General features: G+C 57.4%; 1 protein-coding gene across 5 annotated transcripts in view; it reads right to left on the bottom strand.

Moving 5' to 3' along the window:
* Positions 1 to 5,075: 5,075 nt before the first annotated feature.
* IQSEC1 (IQ motif and Sec7 domain ArfGEF 1) overlaps positions 5,076 to 19,689 on the bottom strand; it is a 68,447-nt gene continuing 53,833 nt past the window's right edge. For 4 of the 5 annotated variants that reach the window (XM_060109391.1, XM_060109392.1, XM_060109393.1 and 1 more), the window contains 5 exons: positions 19,234 to 19,333; positions 16,844 to 17,005; positions 15,806 to 15,982; positions 10,381 to 10,430; positions 5,076 to 9,232 (listed from right to left, as the gene is read on the bottom strand). In XM_060109391.1, coding sequence (XP_059965374.1) covers positions 8,693 to 9,232; positions 10,381 to 10,430; positions 15,806 to 15,982; positions 16,844 to 17,005; positions 19,234 to 19,333 — 1,029 coding nt within the window. In that variant the 3' untranslated portion in view covers positions 5,076 to 8,692. The remainder of the gene's footprint in view (positions 9,233 to 10,380; positions 10,431 to 15,805; positions 15,983 to 16,843; positions 17,006 to 19,233; positions 19,334 to 19,689) is intronic. The other variant, XM_060109395.1, reaches the window with a different exon arrangement.

Here is a 19,689-nt window from a genome sequence, read left to right as displayed (position 1 = left end):
AGCCTGGCTGGGTCGTGGGTCAGTCAATCTGGCTGGCTGACCCCTTAATATCACAGGTTTGAACTGCGAGGGTCCACTCATATGCAGATATTTTTCAGTAGTAAATACGACACACAGGGTGGGGTGGGGAGGGTAAATTAGGAGGTCGGGATTAATACATACACACCACTGTACATAAAACAGATAATCAAAGGATCTGCCGTCACAGGGCACTCTACTCAGTACTCTGTAAAGGCCTATATGGGAAAAGAATCTGAAAAAGAATGGATCTATGTATATGTATAACTGAATCACTGTGCTGTACACTGGAAACTAACACAACTTTGTAAGTCAACTACACTCCAATATAAAACAAAACTTAAATTAAAAATTAAAAAAATAAAAACAAACAAATAAAATACTACAGTACAACACAGTCCGAGGTTGGTTGAAACCACAGATGTGGAGGGCCAACTATAAATTATAGGTGGATTAACCCCGACATTGTTTAATGGTCAACTGTATATTAGTTTACATTTATGTGACATTAGACGTTTGCTATTGTTTTATTCGCACTTCTGCTTTGGTTGTCTGTAGTTTTGTATTTATGCAAGCTTTATCGGGTTTAGAAAACGTTGCTACAGTCACTTCATAAAAAAGAATTTGTAAGTTTTCCTTCCATTGCTGTGATCTGAAACAGTTTAAGTAGCATTGAGATTATCTGAAATTTAAAAGTTTGCAAGAATTCCTCTGTGAAAGCAATATGAACCTGGCAGGTTGATTACTTTTTTCTATTTCTCTTATGGATATTTGTCTGTTTAAAATCTCTCTCTCCAGGGGTCAGTTTTGGCTAATTATCAATTTTGTCTAGGTCCTTCAGATTTATTTGCATAAAGTTGTTCAAAGTAGCATTGCTTTAAATTTTTTCCTTCATTGTAATAGTTTCTTCCCTCCTATCATTTCTTATTCTGTGTGTTTGTGCTTTCTTTTCATCTTGATTTGGTTACCTATAGGTTAGTCAACTTTGTTTATCTGATTCTCTGACAGCACCTCGTTCGAATAGGGCCCTTATTTTAGCTGCTCCTTTCTTTCCCTTCGTCACCAGGCCTCCGGGAATCTCCCCTTTCCAGGGTGCTTCCCTCTTCTCCGGAAGCAGGGCTTCTGCACCTCTGGTCTCAGAACTTTCTCAGTCTCTCCCGCTTGATTCTGAAGTGGCCAGTACTCTCACCCACCGGCTCTCAGGTTTCCTCTGAGGGTCGGTCTGTCCTTACGGGTGTGAACCCTAGTTGATGACATGTTTCCTCTATTCTGTGCAGTCCTCACCTGGATCTACATTCTGGTGTGGGATTCCCTGGCGACTCTGCTAGTCCAAGATGTTTGTTTTCCCACTGACCTCTCATTGAGATTTGTGATCTTTGGTCTTTCCTGGTTATACTGTAGGTCTGGGCTATAGGTGGTTTTATTTGTTCTTTTTCTTAACAGTTCTCAGGATGTGGGAAGAGAGCCCGATTTAGGTGGCCTCCATTACCCCCTGGTGTTTTTTTTTTTTTTTTTTTGCGGTACGCGGGCCTCTCACTGCTGCGGCCCCTCCTGTTGCGGAGCACAGGCTCCGGACACGCAGGCTCAGCGGCCACAGCTCACGGGCCCAGCTGCTCTGCGGCATGTGGAATCTTCCCGGACCGGGGCACGAACCCGTGTCCCCTGCATCGGCAGGTGGACCCTCAACCACTGTGCCACCAGGGAAGCACCCCCCCTGGTGTTTTTATTTTAGAATGTTTTCTTCCCTATTAACCCCGCAGAAGATGACACCTGAAGAGCTTTAGTCCCCATCTTACAGATTTAAAGGGGACTTTTTCCATATAGGACACCGGTCACATCATGGAGGTGCAGGTGCACTGTGGTCAGAAATAATAGAAAGGGGAGAAGGCAGTTCCCTAAAAGGGCCTTAGAAGTCTCAAAGTACACGTCGGAAATGGGGTAAGCATCCTTCACGACACACCTGCGTCGGCAGCCGGTACATCTTTACTGCAGACCCACTCAGTGCTGAAAGGTGAGGTGGGTTCCCGCGAGAGGGGAGTGCTGAATGAATACACCCAAGGAGAGGCTTCTCAGGTGATGCCGTGGCTGCCCTGGGCCACCAAAGTGGCATCGCTGTTCATCCCAGGAGCTCTGGCCTAAAGTCAGACTCAGGGGTGCCCCACGCCCCCAGGCCCCAGGCCCTACCAGAGTCACCAAATCTGCTCAGAAACTCTATGATTTCCATCCATCTGTTCCTTATTCACCAAAACAACACTAACTGATGGCAGGCACATCAGGGGCCACCCATATGATGGGCCAGTGTGCAAACGTCATCAACTGTTGCATCTCTTATAACATCAGGATATATTAAGGAAAAAAGGAAATACAATGTACAATGTACAATGAATGTTAACAACATATTTGATGAAGTGAAAACGCAGTGATGAAAAGCCTCCAGCCATCGCCCAAATTATCCCTTGAATTAACACGGAAGCGGCAGGACGCAGTCTTTCCCTACCTCTGGTCCATGCCGCTTCCCTAGGTCTCTGATCTCACTGTGAACCACCAAGGTACGTTGTGCATTTCGGCGCTAAGTCTCCTTCTTTGGGCGTTGGTACTCATCTATTCACTCAACAAACACTGGCTGAAGCCCTTTGTGCCACGTGTTAGGGTCACAGCTGTGCAAGGACCTGACCTTGTTGACGCTTCGGCAACGGAACAATCACATCACTGAATATACAAGTATGCAAACGCATAGCAGAGCGGGTAGCGGCTGAGCTGAAATAGAAATAGAAATAGAAGCTAACTCAACAAAGATGCAAGGAAGAGCATCCTACCTTTGGGGAACGGCCAGAGTCATACTTGCACAGGCCCGGAGGCAGGGGGAACACGGCTTCCCTGGGCGTCTGCAGGGCTAGTGTGGCTGGAATGAAAGGGGACAGCGAGGGTCAAGGGCCAGACCATGCAGGCCTCACGCAGCCATGTCAAGGGTCTTCTGTTATTTTCTTTTTAATCCTGAGGACAACAGGAAGCCACTGACGTGGCTTCAAGCAGGCAGCATCTTAAAAAGACCCCTCTGGTGACAGTGGAGAATGGGGTCGAGGGACCCACCGTGGAGATCAGGAGCCCAGGTACCGAGCGGGTGACAGACAGACAGCGGCCTGAAGGCAGGTGAGAGATGTGAAGAGGCACAGGTAGATTCAAGAACACACCGGAGGTGAAAATCAAGAGGGCTAGGGACTTCCCCGGTGGTCCAGCGGCTGGGACTCCGCGCTCCCAACGCAGGGGGCCCGGGTTCGATCCCTGGTCAGCAAACTAGGTCCCGCATGCCTGCCGCAACTAAAGATCCCACATGCTGCAACTAAGACCTGGCGCAGCCAAATAAATAAATATTTTAAAAAAAATCAAAAGGGCTTGGTGACAGCACAGACTTGGGGAGTCAGGGAAAGGACAGGTGTCCAGAACGATTCCTAATTTCTAACTTACACCCCTCACAGGGATGCTATTCATCAACGCGGGGGGTCCAGGGAGGCCCCAGTTCCACGTGTGTGTCCGTGTGCAACCATGGATTTGGTCCTCCTGGAGAGAGTTGCTACTGAAAGATCCAAGGGATGTGGGTGTTGAGAGCAGAGGTCTGGGCTGGAGATTCGAATTTGGCAATCTCTATAGGAAAACAGAAAGCCAGCCGAAGCTGTGGGCTTGTGTGACGTTGCCGAGAAGTAGGAAGAAAGAGGGCTTTCTGCATCCCTGAGGCCAACACGTCATGGCTCCAGGGAGGGGTGTCAGCCTGCAAAGGAGACACAGGAGGAGCTTCCCACCTCCTCCCTCGGAGAAGAAGGAGAGAGTGTGCGACCAAAGACACCACGTTTCACGAAGGGACGTGTGAACAGCGTTGAAAGCTTTGCGAGGTCAAATAAAACATGGGCTAAAGGACACGGTCAGTGAGCAGGAAACAATCTCGGAGAAGTTTCACTGTGTCACCTGCATCCCCAGCTAAATTCTCGGTGGCAGGAGCAGCAGAGAGCCAAGCGAACAACTGTCCATCAATTTGGGATGCTGACGACCTACACACCCTCAGATCAACCAGTGGCTCTGCTGTGACCCCCGCCCCCTTCCAACCACCAATTTGTTTTCGGATGCATCTTGACAGGAGCAGTCCTGTGCTGGGCACCGGACACAGAGAAGGGGACCACATGCACCCTTTGCCCCAGGAGCTCGCAGTCTGCTGGGGAGACAAACCCGAAACCCAGAGGACGGTCTCACCGCAGCACTGGCTGAGCGGCTCGGGTGCCCCGAGCAGCAGGTGTCAGCAGCCCTGTGTGTGGTGGCATCACGTGCTTAAGCAGACCTAAGTATTCCCAGGAATTCCAGGAACCAGCTCCCCTCCCTCGGAGGCCCCCGAGGGCCTGGGAGAGGGACGGCCTCCCTGCTGCAGAGACCTGAGACCGTCTTCCCATAGGGACCCACTTCTCTGCGAAGGGTGGGCCACAGCTGATTGTGGCCGCTGACGTCAACCTCTTTGTGTTTCCCACAAATTAGGTCTACCAGTCTTACTTGGTTTTATGATACGTACTGAAACTTTTAAGGGGTATTCTCTGGAACTGAATTTGGCTCAAGGAAAGGAGAAACAGTACAAGCCAATCACGTTCCCACAGAACGCCTGCTCGCAGCAGGATCACAATTCCTTCCCTGGCTTCCACATCACGTGATGGGGACTGGGTCCTTGGGAGTTTCTCTGCCCCCACCAGTCACTCCCAGCCCACCTGCACACTTTATACGGTCCACCTCCTGTCTAACTCAACGGAAGCACAAAATTTTGTCAAAAGTTGCTAGAAATTATAAATACCTCTGAAATCTTCTACCAGTGCCTACGTTGTGACGTGTACCTTTATCTTAAGCCGTCCATCAGCATCCTCAAATTAACGTCTTCCCAGAAAGCCGGAGCCCACAGCAGTCACGACAAGGGATGGGCCACCCTGTCACCTGGAGATCTCTGTGTGTGGACAACAGGGAAATTGCTGGACTTCCCAGAAAAAGTAAGAACTCAAGGGTTTTGAAGCATTTATTTGATTTCTCCAAATGATCACAGCTATGGTTTTACATCAGTAGAGTCTGTTACTACTTACACACAGAACGCATAGGAAAACAAAAGCACTTCTTTCCTCCCCAAAGTTACATCGTGGGTGCCGGGCTTCCTGCGAGCAAGGTGGCCCTTGAGGTCTGAAGAGCCTGCATTCAAGACCTGGTTCTAAGTGTGTGAAACGACTTGAGGTGAATGACAGTGCCCCAGAGGAGATGGTCCCACACACGACGTTGGCATGACCGCAGGCGGGTCACACGGTGACCCCCCCCCCCCGCGCTGTGCCCATTCACCACCCTCACCTCACGCCGATTCATTCTGCGACCCGCTTCCTGGATTATTGTTGTTGTATTGAAAATACTTACAAAAGGACTCGTTTTTCAGGCAGGAAGGGTGATGATATTTTACAACGGACTGTAAGATGCATGCTTACCTGTAGCGAAATAGCTTCATACAGTGCTGAGTCAACACCTAGGGTCATGTTTAACATCTGCTGTCTTTTCAGCTCATCTTAAAGAAAACCAAGAGGTTTCTGCTGCATGCAGTGCGAGATGGAAAAATCGCTCTACACGGGATGACTGAGGATGTTTTTAAGCAAGATGTGCACATCATATTAGGATGAACTTTATTTTTACATTGTTGTGCAATCCATTCATAAACTTAAAAAGAAAAAACAAACATGATTTAATTGTTGTCCCAGAAAAGATTTCTGTGATGGTACCAACTGCTTTCTCTAAGGGTCACCTGCTGAAATAACTTGTGACTTGAGCAAAATGCCCCACGTGTATCTTGACAGTGAGAAAGGATGACGCACATCCCGGTGGTGCTCAGCCTCCCACCCCCTGTGCCGGGGGTGAACCAAAGGTGCCCACAGCTGCCACCCTGGGATGGGCTGGGATCCCGAGAGAACAGCCTCAAGAAGGCTACGTGGGGCCACAAGCTTTTCAGGAGCATCTGCTTCCCAAACGAGTCTGGGGCAGCCTGGCTCCAGCCTCCTCCAGGGAACAGTGTGCCTTTTGGGAACACTTATTCCATGACAAGTTTGGAAACGAAACACAAAGACGGGTGGAACCTCACTGACCAGAACCCAATCCAGCAGAAGGCTGGAAACACGGGGAGAGACTACCCCCCCCCTTTAGGGACCCAGCCCGGTGACAGTCTGGAGGTGGGGGTCCCGAATGGCCTGCAGAGAGAGGGCACCCTCCCCGCTGGCTCCACCCAGCTTGGCTCTGTTTCCATCAGTGACTGCCCTTTGGGAAGGGCGACCTGGTGTCAATCAGCCTGCCTGCATCTTTTCTGGAACAACCTGGAGTTTACAGTTAGATCCTACGATTGGTACAGAGGGTGAAGAAAAGCTGACATACTTAATATGTTATCACTTTACTTCAACTATTTGTCAACAGTAACACTGAGAGAGTTTGCAAATACACAGAACACAAAGTGTGGCCTCGTGCCTGACGCCAGAGGACATGCAGTACAATTCGACCGTTCCTTGTCATCACAACGCCCTTTAAACCACAAGACAGAGAACGCCTCGGGAGCGGGACTCTGGAGGGAAACCAAGGAGTTTCGGGGTCCGCGGAACCGGGGAGCCTCCCACCAGCCCGGCCTGGACCAAATCAGACACGCCCGTGCTTTTCATTTCTCTTTCTGAGCAGATGAGAGGAGGATGACACGGACAGGAAGATAAAGGCGGGCAGGTTAAAGTCACACTTCTTTCAAAAAAGGAAAAAAAAAAAAAAAAGCTAAACTCTCGATTGCTGTACTTGCTCTGCGGAGATTAACAAAGTGCTCGGTTTGCAGATTTGCTGGTTTGGTGACCTGGATGATGCGACAAAGGGGGCGGTGGGCGGGCAGAGCCCCGGCCGCCGCCAGCGTGGGCCCCCCTCCGTCGTCCCGCTGCCGCCTGTCCAGAGCCCCGCGCCCGCGGAGTCCCGCGCCAGCTTCGCCCTTTCTGGAAGAGCTCCCTGCCCGGCAGGTGCCGGGGGCGATCCTCGGGTCCACGGCTTAGGAGCACAGCACTGGCGGCTGCAGTGGCTCGAAGGGCTGAAACTACAAAGTACGGCCCGTGGGTGACTCAGACACAGAACCAGGCGCGTGCAGCGCCGGCCCCGGGGGAGCGGATGGTGTCACCACAACATGGAAGCGACAAGAGCACAGCGGAGAGTCACGTGACGCCCCGGCAGCCGCCTGACCGTGAGGAGGGGGCGGGGCCGCACTGGCGGGGCCGGGCACTCGTCGGCTGGGGTCAGATGGGCCACGGCGATGACACGGGGGTCGTGCTAGCACACGGCCACATGGAATCACGATGATCACGGCCACCACTCAGAAAACAAAACGGGGAACACACACACCGCCCTGGGCTGCTAAACGCTAAGAGAAGCCTTCGGGTTACGGGGCGTCTGCCTGCTGCGGTTGGAAACAGGATGAGGGAGGTATGATGCTGGGGACACAGGATGAGTTGGCCGTTTTCAGGTTGGAGATGAATACCTCTGCTGTGTATGGGGCCCCCCGCAGAGGGCTCTGAGTGAGTGTGCATTCAATCAAATGCATACAAAAGAAACGTGGATCATGGAAATTCACAGTTATTGCAGCCATTAAAGTGTCTAAGAATCTGTAACCAATAGTCCAAGGCAACCAGTCCTTAACTAGCTGTCTCAAGTTGCTACTGTAGCGTTTACTGCATTTTATCTATTTGCTTACCTGAAGTAACAGAGCAGTTATAATACTGATTACTTATGATAGTCTTCTGTTAATAAAATAAGGATTTATACAAAGCAATATCGGACTTTTAAAACAGTTAGATGCTATGTTACTTGGCACAGTTAGTAATGATTGTGTAAAGATTTCCGCCAGTCCTAGGGGGGCTTCTCTTCTTTTTATGAAAATACGGAAGAATATGAATTTTGTCCCTAGCATTTAAGTTTTTGGTCTACCCTCTCACACGTTTGTCTAAGGTACTGTCTTCCTATCAGGTAAGTGGAGCTCCTTGTAAAGTCTATATTGCTAATTTCGTGGACTGAAACGTTTGCCTTTCACACACAAATACTACCTATACAGTATATATATATATATATTTATATATTTATATATTTATATTATATAAAGTTTACTTACGTATTTTCATCAACCATATCAGGTCTACTTAATTTTTGCCCATTGTCAATAAAAGAGCAATAATGCAGCAAGTTTTGGGTTTTTTGTTTGGTTCTGTCTCTGGTTTTTTGTGTCGTCTCTTCTTTTCCTAGGCTGGGTTCTCATCTGCGTGTATAGTGAGGGAGCAGAGAGGTGAGGGCTGCAGGTTGGGGGTCAGGGTGGGGAGCTCAACATGTACTTGGCCGGCGGCACTGTTTCAGGGCTGATGGTGGCCGAGGCCCACGTCCCGGGCTGAGGTGGATGGAGCCCCGGGCGCCACCGCTAAATGAAACTGGTGGTGGGGGGTGGTTTGTTCCCTGTGACACAAGCCCCGGGGCTTGGGGGGCTCCATCCGGGCCGGGAGCAGACGGGGAGGGGGAAACAGAAAGTGCCCTGGGTCTGGTCTGGGGCTGCCGCCCCTGGGCGCGCCTGTGTGGTGTGCACTTGTTCTGAGGGGCCCGGGATCCCCACCCAGGCTGTCTACACAATTGTGCTGATACCGCTGGGTTTGGCCTTGCTGCTGGGGAGGGGCGGCGGGGCAGGGGGCTGCCCGTGGTGGTGCACGGCGTGGCCCAGGTGGCCCGGGTGGCCGGCGTGAGCCGAGGGCAGCGGCGGGTGGCTGTGCGCGTGGGCCCCGTAGGCGGGCTGTCCCCCATGGGGGCCGTGGTGGTACTGGTGTGCGTGCTGGATGTGCGGGGGTGGGTGGTAGTGGTGATGGTGATGGTAGGGGGGCGGGTTCTGCTGGAGGGGGCAGTACTGGCCGTGGTGCCCATGCACTGGGGCCTGCAAGGGGCCCTCCGTGGGCCCCTGGGGGTGGCCGGGCGAGGGATGAGGCAGGTGGGGGGGCGGCTGGGGAGGGGCTGGGGGCAAGTGGGCCTGGGGAGGGGGCTTCCCTCTCTTACTCCCAAATAAGGAGCCCAGGAGGGAGGAGGAGTTGGGCATGGCCTGGTGTGGGCGAGATGGACAGTCTCGTGTTGATGTAGCTCTCCGGCGCATGTGAGGACTGCTAATGATGGACCCCTAAAAAGGAAATTCATAGAAACCAAAATTAAAAGAGCTTAGAGCACTTACATCAGAATGATTCTTAAGAAATGTCAAAAAAAAGTTCGCCCACTGACTGCTAAGCCTTAGTTCAACTCGCTAGCCGCAGAGGCCAGGCCGTGTGAGGCTGGACTCAGACGTCACCTCCGGACACTGCCGTGCAGGTCGGCTGGGGGGGCCAGGAGGGGGCCTTCGGGGAGAAAGGTCGGGGGGGCGGGGCACAGCCGTGGTGGGTCAAGGTTGACCTTTGCTCTTGGCCTGATGAGCACCCTGTTGCCGGAGGCGGCCAGAGCTTTCAGATCAGAACCGTGTGTCTGCGGGTGTGTGTAAGCCGTGTGTGCTGGGTAGGGTGGGGCGGGGGGGCTGCGTGCAGGGGAAGGGCCGGTCCTGCCGCCTCCTGCCCTAAGCTCTCCTGGGTCCTCTCAACGTCCGAGGGCGTGTGCTTTGCCTGTGCAGGTCCCGAGGTTTCTGGTCAGGTGGTGAGGGGGACAGGAGGGGCTGGGGAAGCCCCGTCCTGGGGGTGGGCACCGCCTAGGCATTTCACTGCGGCTACCTACTGCAAACCAAACACGGGAAAGGAAGGAAACAGAAAGGTCTGCAAGCTGAGGTTAGATGTGAACAGGAATATCGAGATGGCTGGAGGATGAATGAAATCTCATGAAATCCACACTGAATTCCTCTCGCTCTCATGGCTCTCCTCCCCCGAGCTAGCTGAGCAATTCCGTGGTGCCCTGACTGCAGACACACAGCAATCGAACCTCCAGGAAGGAAGCGATGGGGATGGCGGAGCATGGAAGTCCCGAGGTGGCACAACCCAACAGCGAGGGGGCGGGGGAGGGTGCCCCGCGGCCGCCGCCTCCGGCCCAGGATGAGCAGGAAGCTGGGGTGTTAACCATGCTCGGACCGCGGGGATGGGTTAGGCGGAGACTAAACCACAACATCCAGACCCACCCCCTCCGTTGCAGCCCAAACAAGCGGTGAGGGGCATGGGAACGCCAGGCGGGCGGCATGCGCGGACGAGGCAGGCGGGGGGTCTGAGCCTCTGGGCAGAAGGGGAGGAGGAGCAAAACAAAAAGACACCAGGAGGCGACACACGACAGCCAGCTGGACGGGGGCTTCCGACTTACTTCCACATTGCTCTCTAGCGATCCCGCACTGCTGCGACGCCCTCGCTTCCCTGCCCAGAACATGCAATACCACAGGTTAGACGCGACACGGGGCGGGGCGCTGCCGCCGGATGGCCCGGGGGAGCCGGTGGCAGGGCAGTAATGAGTTAACAAGACAATGGGGTTCTTAAAAAGCAAAAAAAAAATCTTTTTCAACCAGCCCAACTTTAACCCCCTCTCCTGGACCGGGAGCCTGGGGGGAGGGGCCTCTGGGGGGCTGGGGTGGGCGCACAGGCCCGGCTGACCCCGAGCTCCAGGGGGCCTCAGCCGCCTGCCCGCTGGGATGGGCAAGGGCAGCTCCTCCCACAGCTAAGACGAGCCAAGTGTGGGCCTGCCCGGCCTGACCTTCGGTGGATTTCACATACGTATGTATGGACATACGCACGCACACACACACACATCTACGTCCCCGGCTGCTGGTGGGCCTGATGGTTAGGAGACTTAACTCCACGTCCTCTTTCTCCTGGCGGAGCAGAAGGGCCGCACCCTGGGGCCGTGTTTGGTTTGTGCAGTGTCTGGCCAGGGACAGGGATGCTGGGACTTCCTCCCAGCCCAGGGCCTGGAGTCCTCTGTGGGCACAGCCCGCTGGGACACCACGCGCGTTCCCCAGTCGTGAGTCCTCACTGCCAACGCCTCTGTGTCCCCCGCACATGGCACGTAGCAGGCACACAACCTGTGCTGGCTGTGCCAGAGGAGGTTGAGTCTTCCTCTTGGTTCTGGACGTCCAGCGCCCACCCTGGCCCCCGCAGGTCCCCCAGACGACTTCTCCAGGCATTTCTGCAGGACACCGAGGCTGAGGCAGAGAAGGGGCTCCACGATGTTCTTCCAGCTTCCACCTGTGCAGGCCTGGCCAGGCCCCACAGTGCAGGACAGGTGTCCCTCTGTCCACACCAGGAGGAGACGGAAGCTCTGGCCAATGGGCTGACCAGCTCAATCCCCACAGTGAGCACGTTCTCACGGTATCTGCCCGTCCACCTGAGGTGGGAAATCTTGGCCACGCTGCCTTCTGAGCTGGACCCGGGCTGGACCCAGGAGCCTGGAATATGGAAGGCGCTGCCTCGTGCCGCCCTGTGGCCCACACCCTGACCTGCGCTGGGTGGAGAGGGTGTGTCTGGACCCTTCGGGCCTCGTGGTGGCAGCTGCGCGTGCCTGGGACAGGCCCTTGGGCCTGGGCTCACGACGGCAGGGTCAGGGGAGCTCCGGTAACTCTGCCTTGCCTGCTGACCCCCAAACCTGAGTTCCAACTGGGAGCCTGGGGTCCACCGAAAGCCGTGCTGGACCCTGGCCTCAGAGCCCACTCGGAACTGCTCCACACAGCAGATGAGGTTGCTGAAGATCACGGACCACCAGGTGGGAACTGGCCCTCGTTCCCGGCTGAAAACGACCCTTCCCTTCCTCATCTTTCCGCCGGTATGAGAAGAGGGGTGACCTTTCCTTCCTGCCTTCGGTCCCAACACGGTGGCCCAGGGACATGGAACAGAACTAGAGTCCAGTCTCCAGAAGGGGGGCTCTGTAGCTGGAGGGGTGACCCTACCTGGCACGCCATCCACTCTTTGCCTCAGTTTCCACATCTGTCCACTAGGCATGGCCCCCGTTCCCTGGGGTGGCTATGCTCAGACCTCCGCTCTTCTTGGGGTGTCTCAGTCTGCTCTCTAGCCCCTATAAGGCTGCGGACACTCCTCTGACTAAGGACCAGGGACAGAGAGGGAAGACAGAGGCCCCAGCGGGCTAGTAGCGCCCTCCAGCCGGCCTGCTTCACCCAACAGAACTGGGCCAGGCCCAGGGCTGGGGGTTGCGGCTTCCTACGCTGCCCCCGCTGGAGCTGAACAGGCCCCCCTCCTGCCCACTGTGGGCCAAGACTCAGGAGACCTCTAACTTGGATGTCTTGGAGTGATTCTGAGTTTCTCAGACTTCACCTTTTCAAGTTCTCAACTCAGCAGGAGATACAGGATGTCCCCGCAGGGGTCCTCTGCACTCCAGTCCGGGGCACACCCACGGACACCGGCCCACGGCAGACGCACGTGTGGGCGTTTGCACATGTGCACACCACCTACTGAGAGAGGAGGAGCCGGGCCAGCTGCTCCCACTCACGTATCCCCACCACTCCTTCCTTGCCTGCCCTGTTTGGGGTCCCCCCCAACCATCTCCGGATCCTGCACAAGCCTCAGGTGAGCCCTGCCCCAGCCGCCGCCTCTCGGCCACAGCAGGCCCTGCCAGCCCGGCCACGGACAGCTTGGGAGCCGCATCCAGACGGGGCGCCCGGCGAGGCTCTTCCCAGCCTTCCTGGCTTCTCAGCGTTGGGACAGCAGGCAGACAGGGATCTGCCCGAGGTCTCGCACCATGGCCCTAGCAACGCTGAGGGTGACGACAGCCAGCACGCGGGCCAGGCCCCACCCGCAATGCTCTGTGGGTACTGACTCTCACAGATTCTGGAGGGCAGCGCTAGTCCCGCCTGCATCTGGGGAACCCAAGCCCGGAGGTGTAACTCGACCAGGGCCCGGAGCCAAAGACCCCGGAATTGGCGTGCTGCGCGGCCCTGATGGGCTCTGCTTGGGAGGCCACCCCGAGCATGGCCCCCACCCCAGGAGAGGCAGCCGCTGGCCCCCTGGCTGCTACACGTGCGGAGTGCCCATCGTGGGACAGCAGGGGCTGCTTTGGAAACTGGCCGCCAGCTCTTCCCCAGCAGGTGCAGGACGTGGCAGGCTTCCAGCTGTGCCCCGGGTAACGACGGCAGGCCCCCCAGGCCCGGGAGATGTCCTCTCCGTGGGGACCGGTGTTGGGCAGCTCGGCTGGTGAGGGGCTGGGGGCCTTGGGGTCCGTGGACAGTGTCCACTGTGACTTGACAGATCTGTGGCAGGAGCTAAGGCTCAGTCACGCCCGTGTCAGCGGTCCTTATGGGTCCTTGATATCAGGCTGGCAGGGCTCTGGTGTCACTGAGACGAGCAGGGGGCCCAGCTGAAGGAAGACCACGTGGAGACCCGGGACGAGGCCTCGCGGCTTAGCGGGGGGCCGGGCTGGGGGCCAGGCCCCTCCCCCTGCCGCCTGGACAGTCGGCCGCCCCGTCCTTCCTGGGCCGTCAAACCACGACTGCCTCCCAGGTCCCAGAGGCCCGTGCCGGGCCGAGGGCACATCCCCGGGTGCTGTCTCCTGGAGGGACATGTGGTCGCAGGTCTGGGGCAGCTGCTCTGGGAACGACGACAAGCCGGCTGCTGGGCGTCACTGTCCCGAGGGGAGAGGCTGGCCGTGAGTCTCACCTCTTCCCGACAAGCCCATCTCGGCCGGGGCACGGCGGGTGCGGGAGAGCTTCGCCCCAACCCAGTCCAGCACATAGGGTCACATCTCCGGCATCTTCCGGCAGGCAGCTGGCGTTGGCCCGTCTTCCTCTGGAGGTCACAGGGAGCCTGTCCCAGTCTGGGGCTTTGGAGGTCATCAGGACTCAAACACCCACCTTACCGCCCCTCTCACCTTCGGTGCAGGGGGCACTTTCCTGGGGATTCTCTTCACGGTGGTTTAGGACCCGAGAGGACTCGCTGCCTGGAGTCCTCGGCTCAGAATCCCCAAACAAAAATGGCAACGGTAACGATAAACAGAACTCAGCCAGACCTTGGAGCTCCGCCCTTCACACGGCCATGCACCCGGGCACGCGGCTCTGTCTGGCCCCTAAGCAGAGAGTGGACGGCTGAGGCCCTCGAGTGGCTGAGCTGAGGCCACTGCTACCTGAGGGGGCTGGGCAGGACCCAGAGAGGCCAGAACCTGTCCCACTGCACAAACTCAAACACAGGCCCTGGGTCCCCAGCCTGCAGAGGCCCCGAGCAGTCTGGTTACGGTTAGCTGGGTGTAACAAGCCACAGGGAAAACCAGTGGTTCTCAACCACGGCAATTCTGCCAACTAGGGGTGTGGTATTTCTCCCCCAGAGGGCACCTGGCAATTTGCGGGGACATTACTGGTTGTCATGACGGGGGGGTGTTACTGGCATCTAGTGGGCAGAGGCCAGGGATGCTGCTAAGCATCCTGCACAGAGCTGTCCCCACGGCCAGGAATGATCTGGCACAAGATGTCAACAGAGCCGGGGTTGAGAAGCCCTGCTTGACTCTCACGCTGGCCATGCAATTCGGGTTTTCACTATGGAAAAAAAAAAATGACAAGACAGAAACAAAGAAAAAAAATCCAACTCAAAAAAAAAGAAAAAAAAGAAAAAAAATTCTGGGAAATGAATAAGCTGAAGGGAGGGATGGGGTCATCAGCAGGTTCTATACGGGGGCCCAGAGCTGGTCAAGCGGTGATGCCTGAGGCTGGTGGGGTGGGCGAAGCCCTGGTGGGGAGGGGTCCGCTGGGCCCTGGAGAGGAAGAGGCTGGTCTCAGCCTGAGAGGGTCTTCGCCAGCAGAGCCACGGTTACGTCAGGCTCCTGCGGCTGGGACACCTGGGGCCTTGGGGTGGGAGCCTGGGGTCCTGGCACAGCCATGTGCCCCCGTGTCCGGCTCCCTCCGCTCCGCCGCAGCCCCTGAGCTTCCTCATGGGAGAAGCTGCCTGGCTAGACACGCCTAGTGGGGGGCTGAAGAGCCGCTGGCGTGCATCCCCTCACCCCGTGGCTCCTCCAACCAACAACGGCGCTGGCAGGCAAAGCAGGCTGCAGCAGCGCTCCCCTCCCCCCTCCCCTCCCCAGCTGAGGTCAGGCAGGGTCGCCAGCAGAAGCTCCCTGCTCAGTGATGCTCCACACACAGCCCCGCCCCAGGAAACCTGGGCGGCTCGAGGGGTGCTGCTTGCTTGCACGCTAAGAGGCTGGCAGCAAATCAGACACACACAGAAACAAAGAAACAACAACGAAAATCACATTTCTGCCAGGGCTTTCCCACGGACGTCCCAGGGCCAGGCGTGGCCGCGTCTCTGGGCTGGACGGAGGCCTGGGTTTCCCAGGAGGGGAGACCTCTGGGGAAAGCAAGACCTGGGACAGTGGGAGACGGGGTCCTAGACACAGTGTCAAGGGCTTCACTCCATCTCATTCATCAGCATGAAGCACAGGGACGGGGCAGCACAGAGTACAGGGGACACACCCATCAGCAGGGCCCGACTCGCTCTGCATGACAGCAAATTTCAGAAAACAAATAAAAGAATAAAATAAATAAGCAAGGGAGACCAGGGGTAACCTCCCGGCTGTCCTGCCTTTGACCATTCGGCCCCGTTTCCTTTGGCCTTTGGGGGACGCCCTTCCGCGTGGCCACATGCTGCTGTGGTTTGGGGACGGCCACCCAAGTGAGCTCCGTCCGAGCCCCTCCACTGTCTGAGCCTCCAACACAGCCCCTTCCGGCCGACGCAAGCCCCGCCGGCCACGGGCGGCCGAGTCCCGTGTGCGCTGGGTAGGGGGCGGCCCTGGGCCCAGCTCTTACCCGCTTCTGAGAGGTCGCGCAGGGAGCTGCTGAGGGCGCTGCGCTTGAGGCCCTCGCCGCTGGCGTAGCTGTCATCCAGGCAGGCCCGGCTCAGTGTCCCGCCGCCCGGCTCCTTTTTGAGGCTGGAGCACTGGGACATGCTGGGCCGCACGACGCCCTTCTGCTTCTCGAGCTCCGCTGGAACAGAGGCCGAGGGGTCCAGTGAGGGGAGCATGGCCCCCAGCCAAGGGTGGCTTGGGGAAGGCAAGGGGCTGGCCCCCCCCGGAGGGCAACGCAGAGGACTCGGGGGGGCCCTCTGCTCAGGGTGGCACCGGGCTGAGCCGTCACCTCCTCGGAAGGAGGCAAGTGAGGGGCAAGGTCGTCTGGAAAAGAGCAGGAGCGAGAGCACCTGCGACCAAAGGGGCCGAAAGGAGACCCCGGAAAGGAGGCTGGAGAGGCCAGGGTGCCCGAGGGCTGCAGGAAGGTCAGTCACTTTCCTAGGAGGCGGATTTGCCTGGTCTGGAGAGGAGTTAACCCGGCCTGGCTGTGGATGGAGGCCAGGGGTGGGGGCACCCATGTACCTCCAGGAATGAGGCTCAGAGCCAGGAGAAGCGGGGGTATCATTAGCTTTAATGAAAACCAGGGGATGGCCCTAGCCCTGACCCCTCTGGGTGGTTGGGCGCAGAAGACACAAATACCAACCACACTCAAGTGCAAAGGGCTCAGGTCCAGGGCTCTGGACACGGGGTGACCAGGGCTCTGAGAGGCCCCCCCCTCAGGGCACATGATGTAGTTCCCTGGGCAGGACAGGCCTGGGCCTTGGAAGCCCGGCTCCCACCCAGAGACCCCTGCCCACCCCTCCTTCCTCTGTGCCACCTCCCGTGACCTAGGCAGGTGGGCTGCCTGGTCACGTGGCCGTGGGAAGGCCAGAAGAGGCTGAGGGCATCTCAACTCTGGGCTCAGAGTCACTGCACCCTGGCATCTCACCACTGTCTCGGCCCCCAGATGGGAGGCCACGCCTGCACCCAGCAGGCCCCTGGCCGGGCATCCGTGACTTACTCTCTATCCTGTGCTTCTCCATCTCCTGCACCTCCGCGATGGACTCCCGCAGGTCATCAGTGAATTTCTTCCGGTCTTGAGGATTGGGCGCGTTAAAGTTTATTAGCACTTTGATGTCAGCTCCGGGGACGGCGGACGTGAGCCGGATGCCGTTGGGGTAATCTGCAGAAGAGGACAGCGCGGGCCTCAGGGCGGGCTCTGCCACCTCCCTTCTGGCTGGCAAAGTACCAGCAGGTCTCCCTTCAGCCGGGGTGTGGGAGCACGCCGAGGCCAGGCTCCCAGAGGACACATCCCTCCAGGGAGGAGAGGCTCCACGGTGCAGCCCGGAGGGACCACCAGGCAGTCTCCGCCTCCTGACCTGGGTCTGTGTTTGCTCCGTGTCCAAGTCAAGGGCAGGTCCGACTGACCTGAGGCAAAGCCGGGGCCCTCGTTCTTCCCCAGCGGAAGGGCGTGAAGCCTGGACTCTTTAGGTCAGGATCCTTGGTCACTCGGCCAGGCGCCGAGCCTGGGAGGACGGGGAGGTGGTGTCCCCGCTGGGGGACAGTCTTATCCAGTCACTTCGGACTCTTCTGTGCTCTCCCGACTGGTCTCCAGGCCCCCAGCTCCCTTGCGGTACACTGTGGGCACCCCACCCCCACAGAGTTCTGCTCAGACCTGCCCAGTCCCTCCTCCGTGCTCTCGAGGTCTCTGGGGCTTTGGTGTCCTGGCAACCTCTCTCCTCAGTGGGGATCAAGCATCCACCACTGAGTGTGTGAAGGTTCTTGGCCCAAACACCAATCCCACCACGGTTCAGACCTGGGTCAGGGCCGGGACCTCCAACGCCTAGAGGCCTGTGTGGGTTTCCTAAATGCAGGAAGCGGGCAGGGTAAGACTGCGGCTGCAGAGTCTGGGGAGGGTGTGCAGCCCGCTACTGCCTGCCATCCGTCCAAACCTAGCTTTACAAGATGAGCCACGGATACCTAAATCTTATGGGAAGATGTTAGTATGAGCTCAACGAATTTAAAATAAAGTTCAAATATAACATAACTGAGCTGCGACCGACCAGGGGCTGCCAGTTTGAGACCCCGGGTGTGAGGCATGTCCTACAGAAGGTCGGCTCTCACTAGCACCACGTCCAGGGCTGAGGGCTGAGCCCTGGGAACCTGAAAGCAGCCTGGGCGCGGCCTCTGCCTGAGGACTCAGTCTGCTCGGGCCGCTGCTGGGTGGTCACTACCACCGCCACCCCTTCCAAGAGGGGCCTGCCAGTCAGGACAGTGTGCATGGCACCAGCCTCCCTGGTGCTGCCTGGGAGAAACCAAGGCAAGGCCGGCCTTCCGGCCTGGGGTGGAGTGACGGCAGGGTCTGCATCCTGAGCTCCTCACAGGCACGTGAGAAAGGAGGGGCTGGCAGGTCCAGTCCCGTTTGGCAAAGAGAAACCCTCAGGCCCCGTGTTCTGGGATGGCCCAGCCACGGGTCCCTGGCACCTTTCAACCTGCAGAGGGAAGGCGGATGGGACAGGACCGCGGAACCTTGCTGCTGGACACGCCCAGACGCTCCATTGTGGCGGCCCTTCCCTTGGCCCCTCCGGAACATGGGGAGCAGCAGGACGCCCCCCATCCCACCCCAGGAGCACTGGCTCAGCCTGCGGCTCGAGGTCCTCCGACAGGGAGGGGACAGAGAGGGAGAGAGGAAAAGGGAAGGGCGTGGGTGGCGAGAAGGAACAAGACCGAAAGGACCCATCAGCGGGTGTTGCAGGGGCAGCCAGCTCCCTTCCCGGATCCCCTGACCCAGGACCCATTCACACCCAAAAGCCTGAACAAGCACCTCCCCTGGGCCACGGGCTGTCCTGGCCTTTATGTGAACGGCCTCATCTCATCCTGAGGCAGGCACTACCATCACCCCATCGATGGACCAAGGGAACCGGGCCGGAGAGGTCCAACAGCCAGAACACGTGGCGCTGAAACCTGAGCGGATGGATCGGGGCTCTGCTCGCGACCTCTGCCTGCTGTCTCTCCGGCACGACCCTCGCCTGACTGTTTGGCCATATCTGTATATCACCTGTGCCATCCACTAGATGTTTTCCTATCAACATTTTATTTAAATACACTCACTCTGCACTAAATTTAAAAATCTTATCACCTGCAAGAAGTAACGGTAAAAGTAAACCCGATGAGTGCTACATACAATGATACTGAATCCTCCCTGGTTACCCCCAGCCGGCAACCTGTCCTCTGTTGGGAAAGTGGGAATAAGAACACTGGAGAGGCTACCCTGGGTCGTCCCTGATGGAGCCAGGAGGAAGGAGAGGGGACGGCGGAGGAGAGCTTCCTCACTACACGGATGGACCAAGCGGGGCCGCCTCCTGCCACGGGGTGCAGGCCGTGTGTGGACGGGCGCAGGGACTCACTCACACTGGTTCTCGAAGAGTAAGACCTGCATGCCGTACAAGGAGAAGGACTGTCGGAAGCTGTACGTCACCGAGTTCTTCTTCTTCTGGAAGATCTTGGTGACCTGGGGGCAGCCAGAGACAGAGGCTGAGCCACTGGGCCCGAGCGGCCGGCAGCAGCCCTGGGCGCTCAGGACTCTAAGTAGGCCCACAGTTCGAGCTCTCCCGTATGAGGACCCTCCTGCGGTTCCAAGGTCAGGAGGCCCCCGGGGTGGGGGAGGGCCGATACAGGGACGGACACTCACGCCGACATCCCCACGCACGGCCCAAAGGCAGCGTGGAACCCTCTGAGAGATGAGTTCTACAGAGGAGGACACTGAGGCCAGAGGTCTGAAATGGCCTGCTCAAGGTCAGGAACTCTGAAAGGACTTGAACCCACATGTCTAGATTCCAGCCTCAGGAACCCGAGAAGAGCAGCTGG

This window comes from Mesoplodon densirostris, chromosome 10, assembly GCF_025265405.1.
Source record: "Mesoplodon densirostris isolate mMesDen1 chromosome 10, mMesDen1 primary haplotype, whole genome shotgun sequence".
In the NCBI taxonomy this organism is placed as follows: Eukaryota; Metazoa; Chordata; class Mammalia; order Artiodactyla; family Ziphiidae; genus Mesoplodon; species Mesoplodon densirostris.
This window is presented reverse-complemented; position numbering and strand designations above follow the sequence as displayed.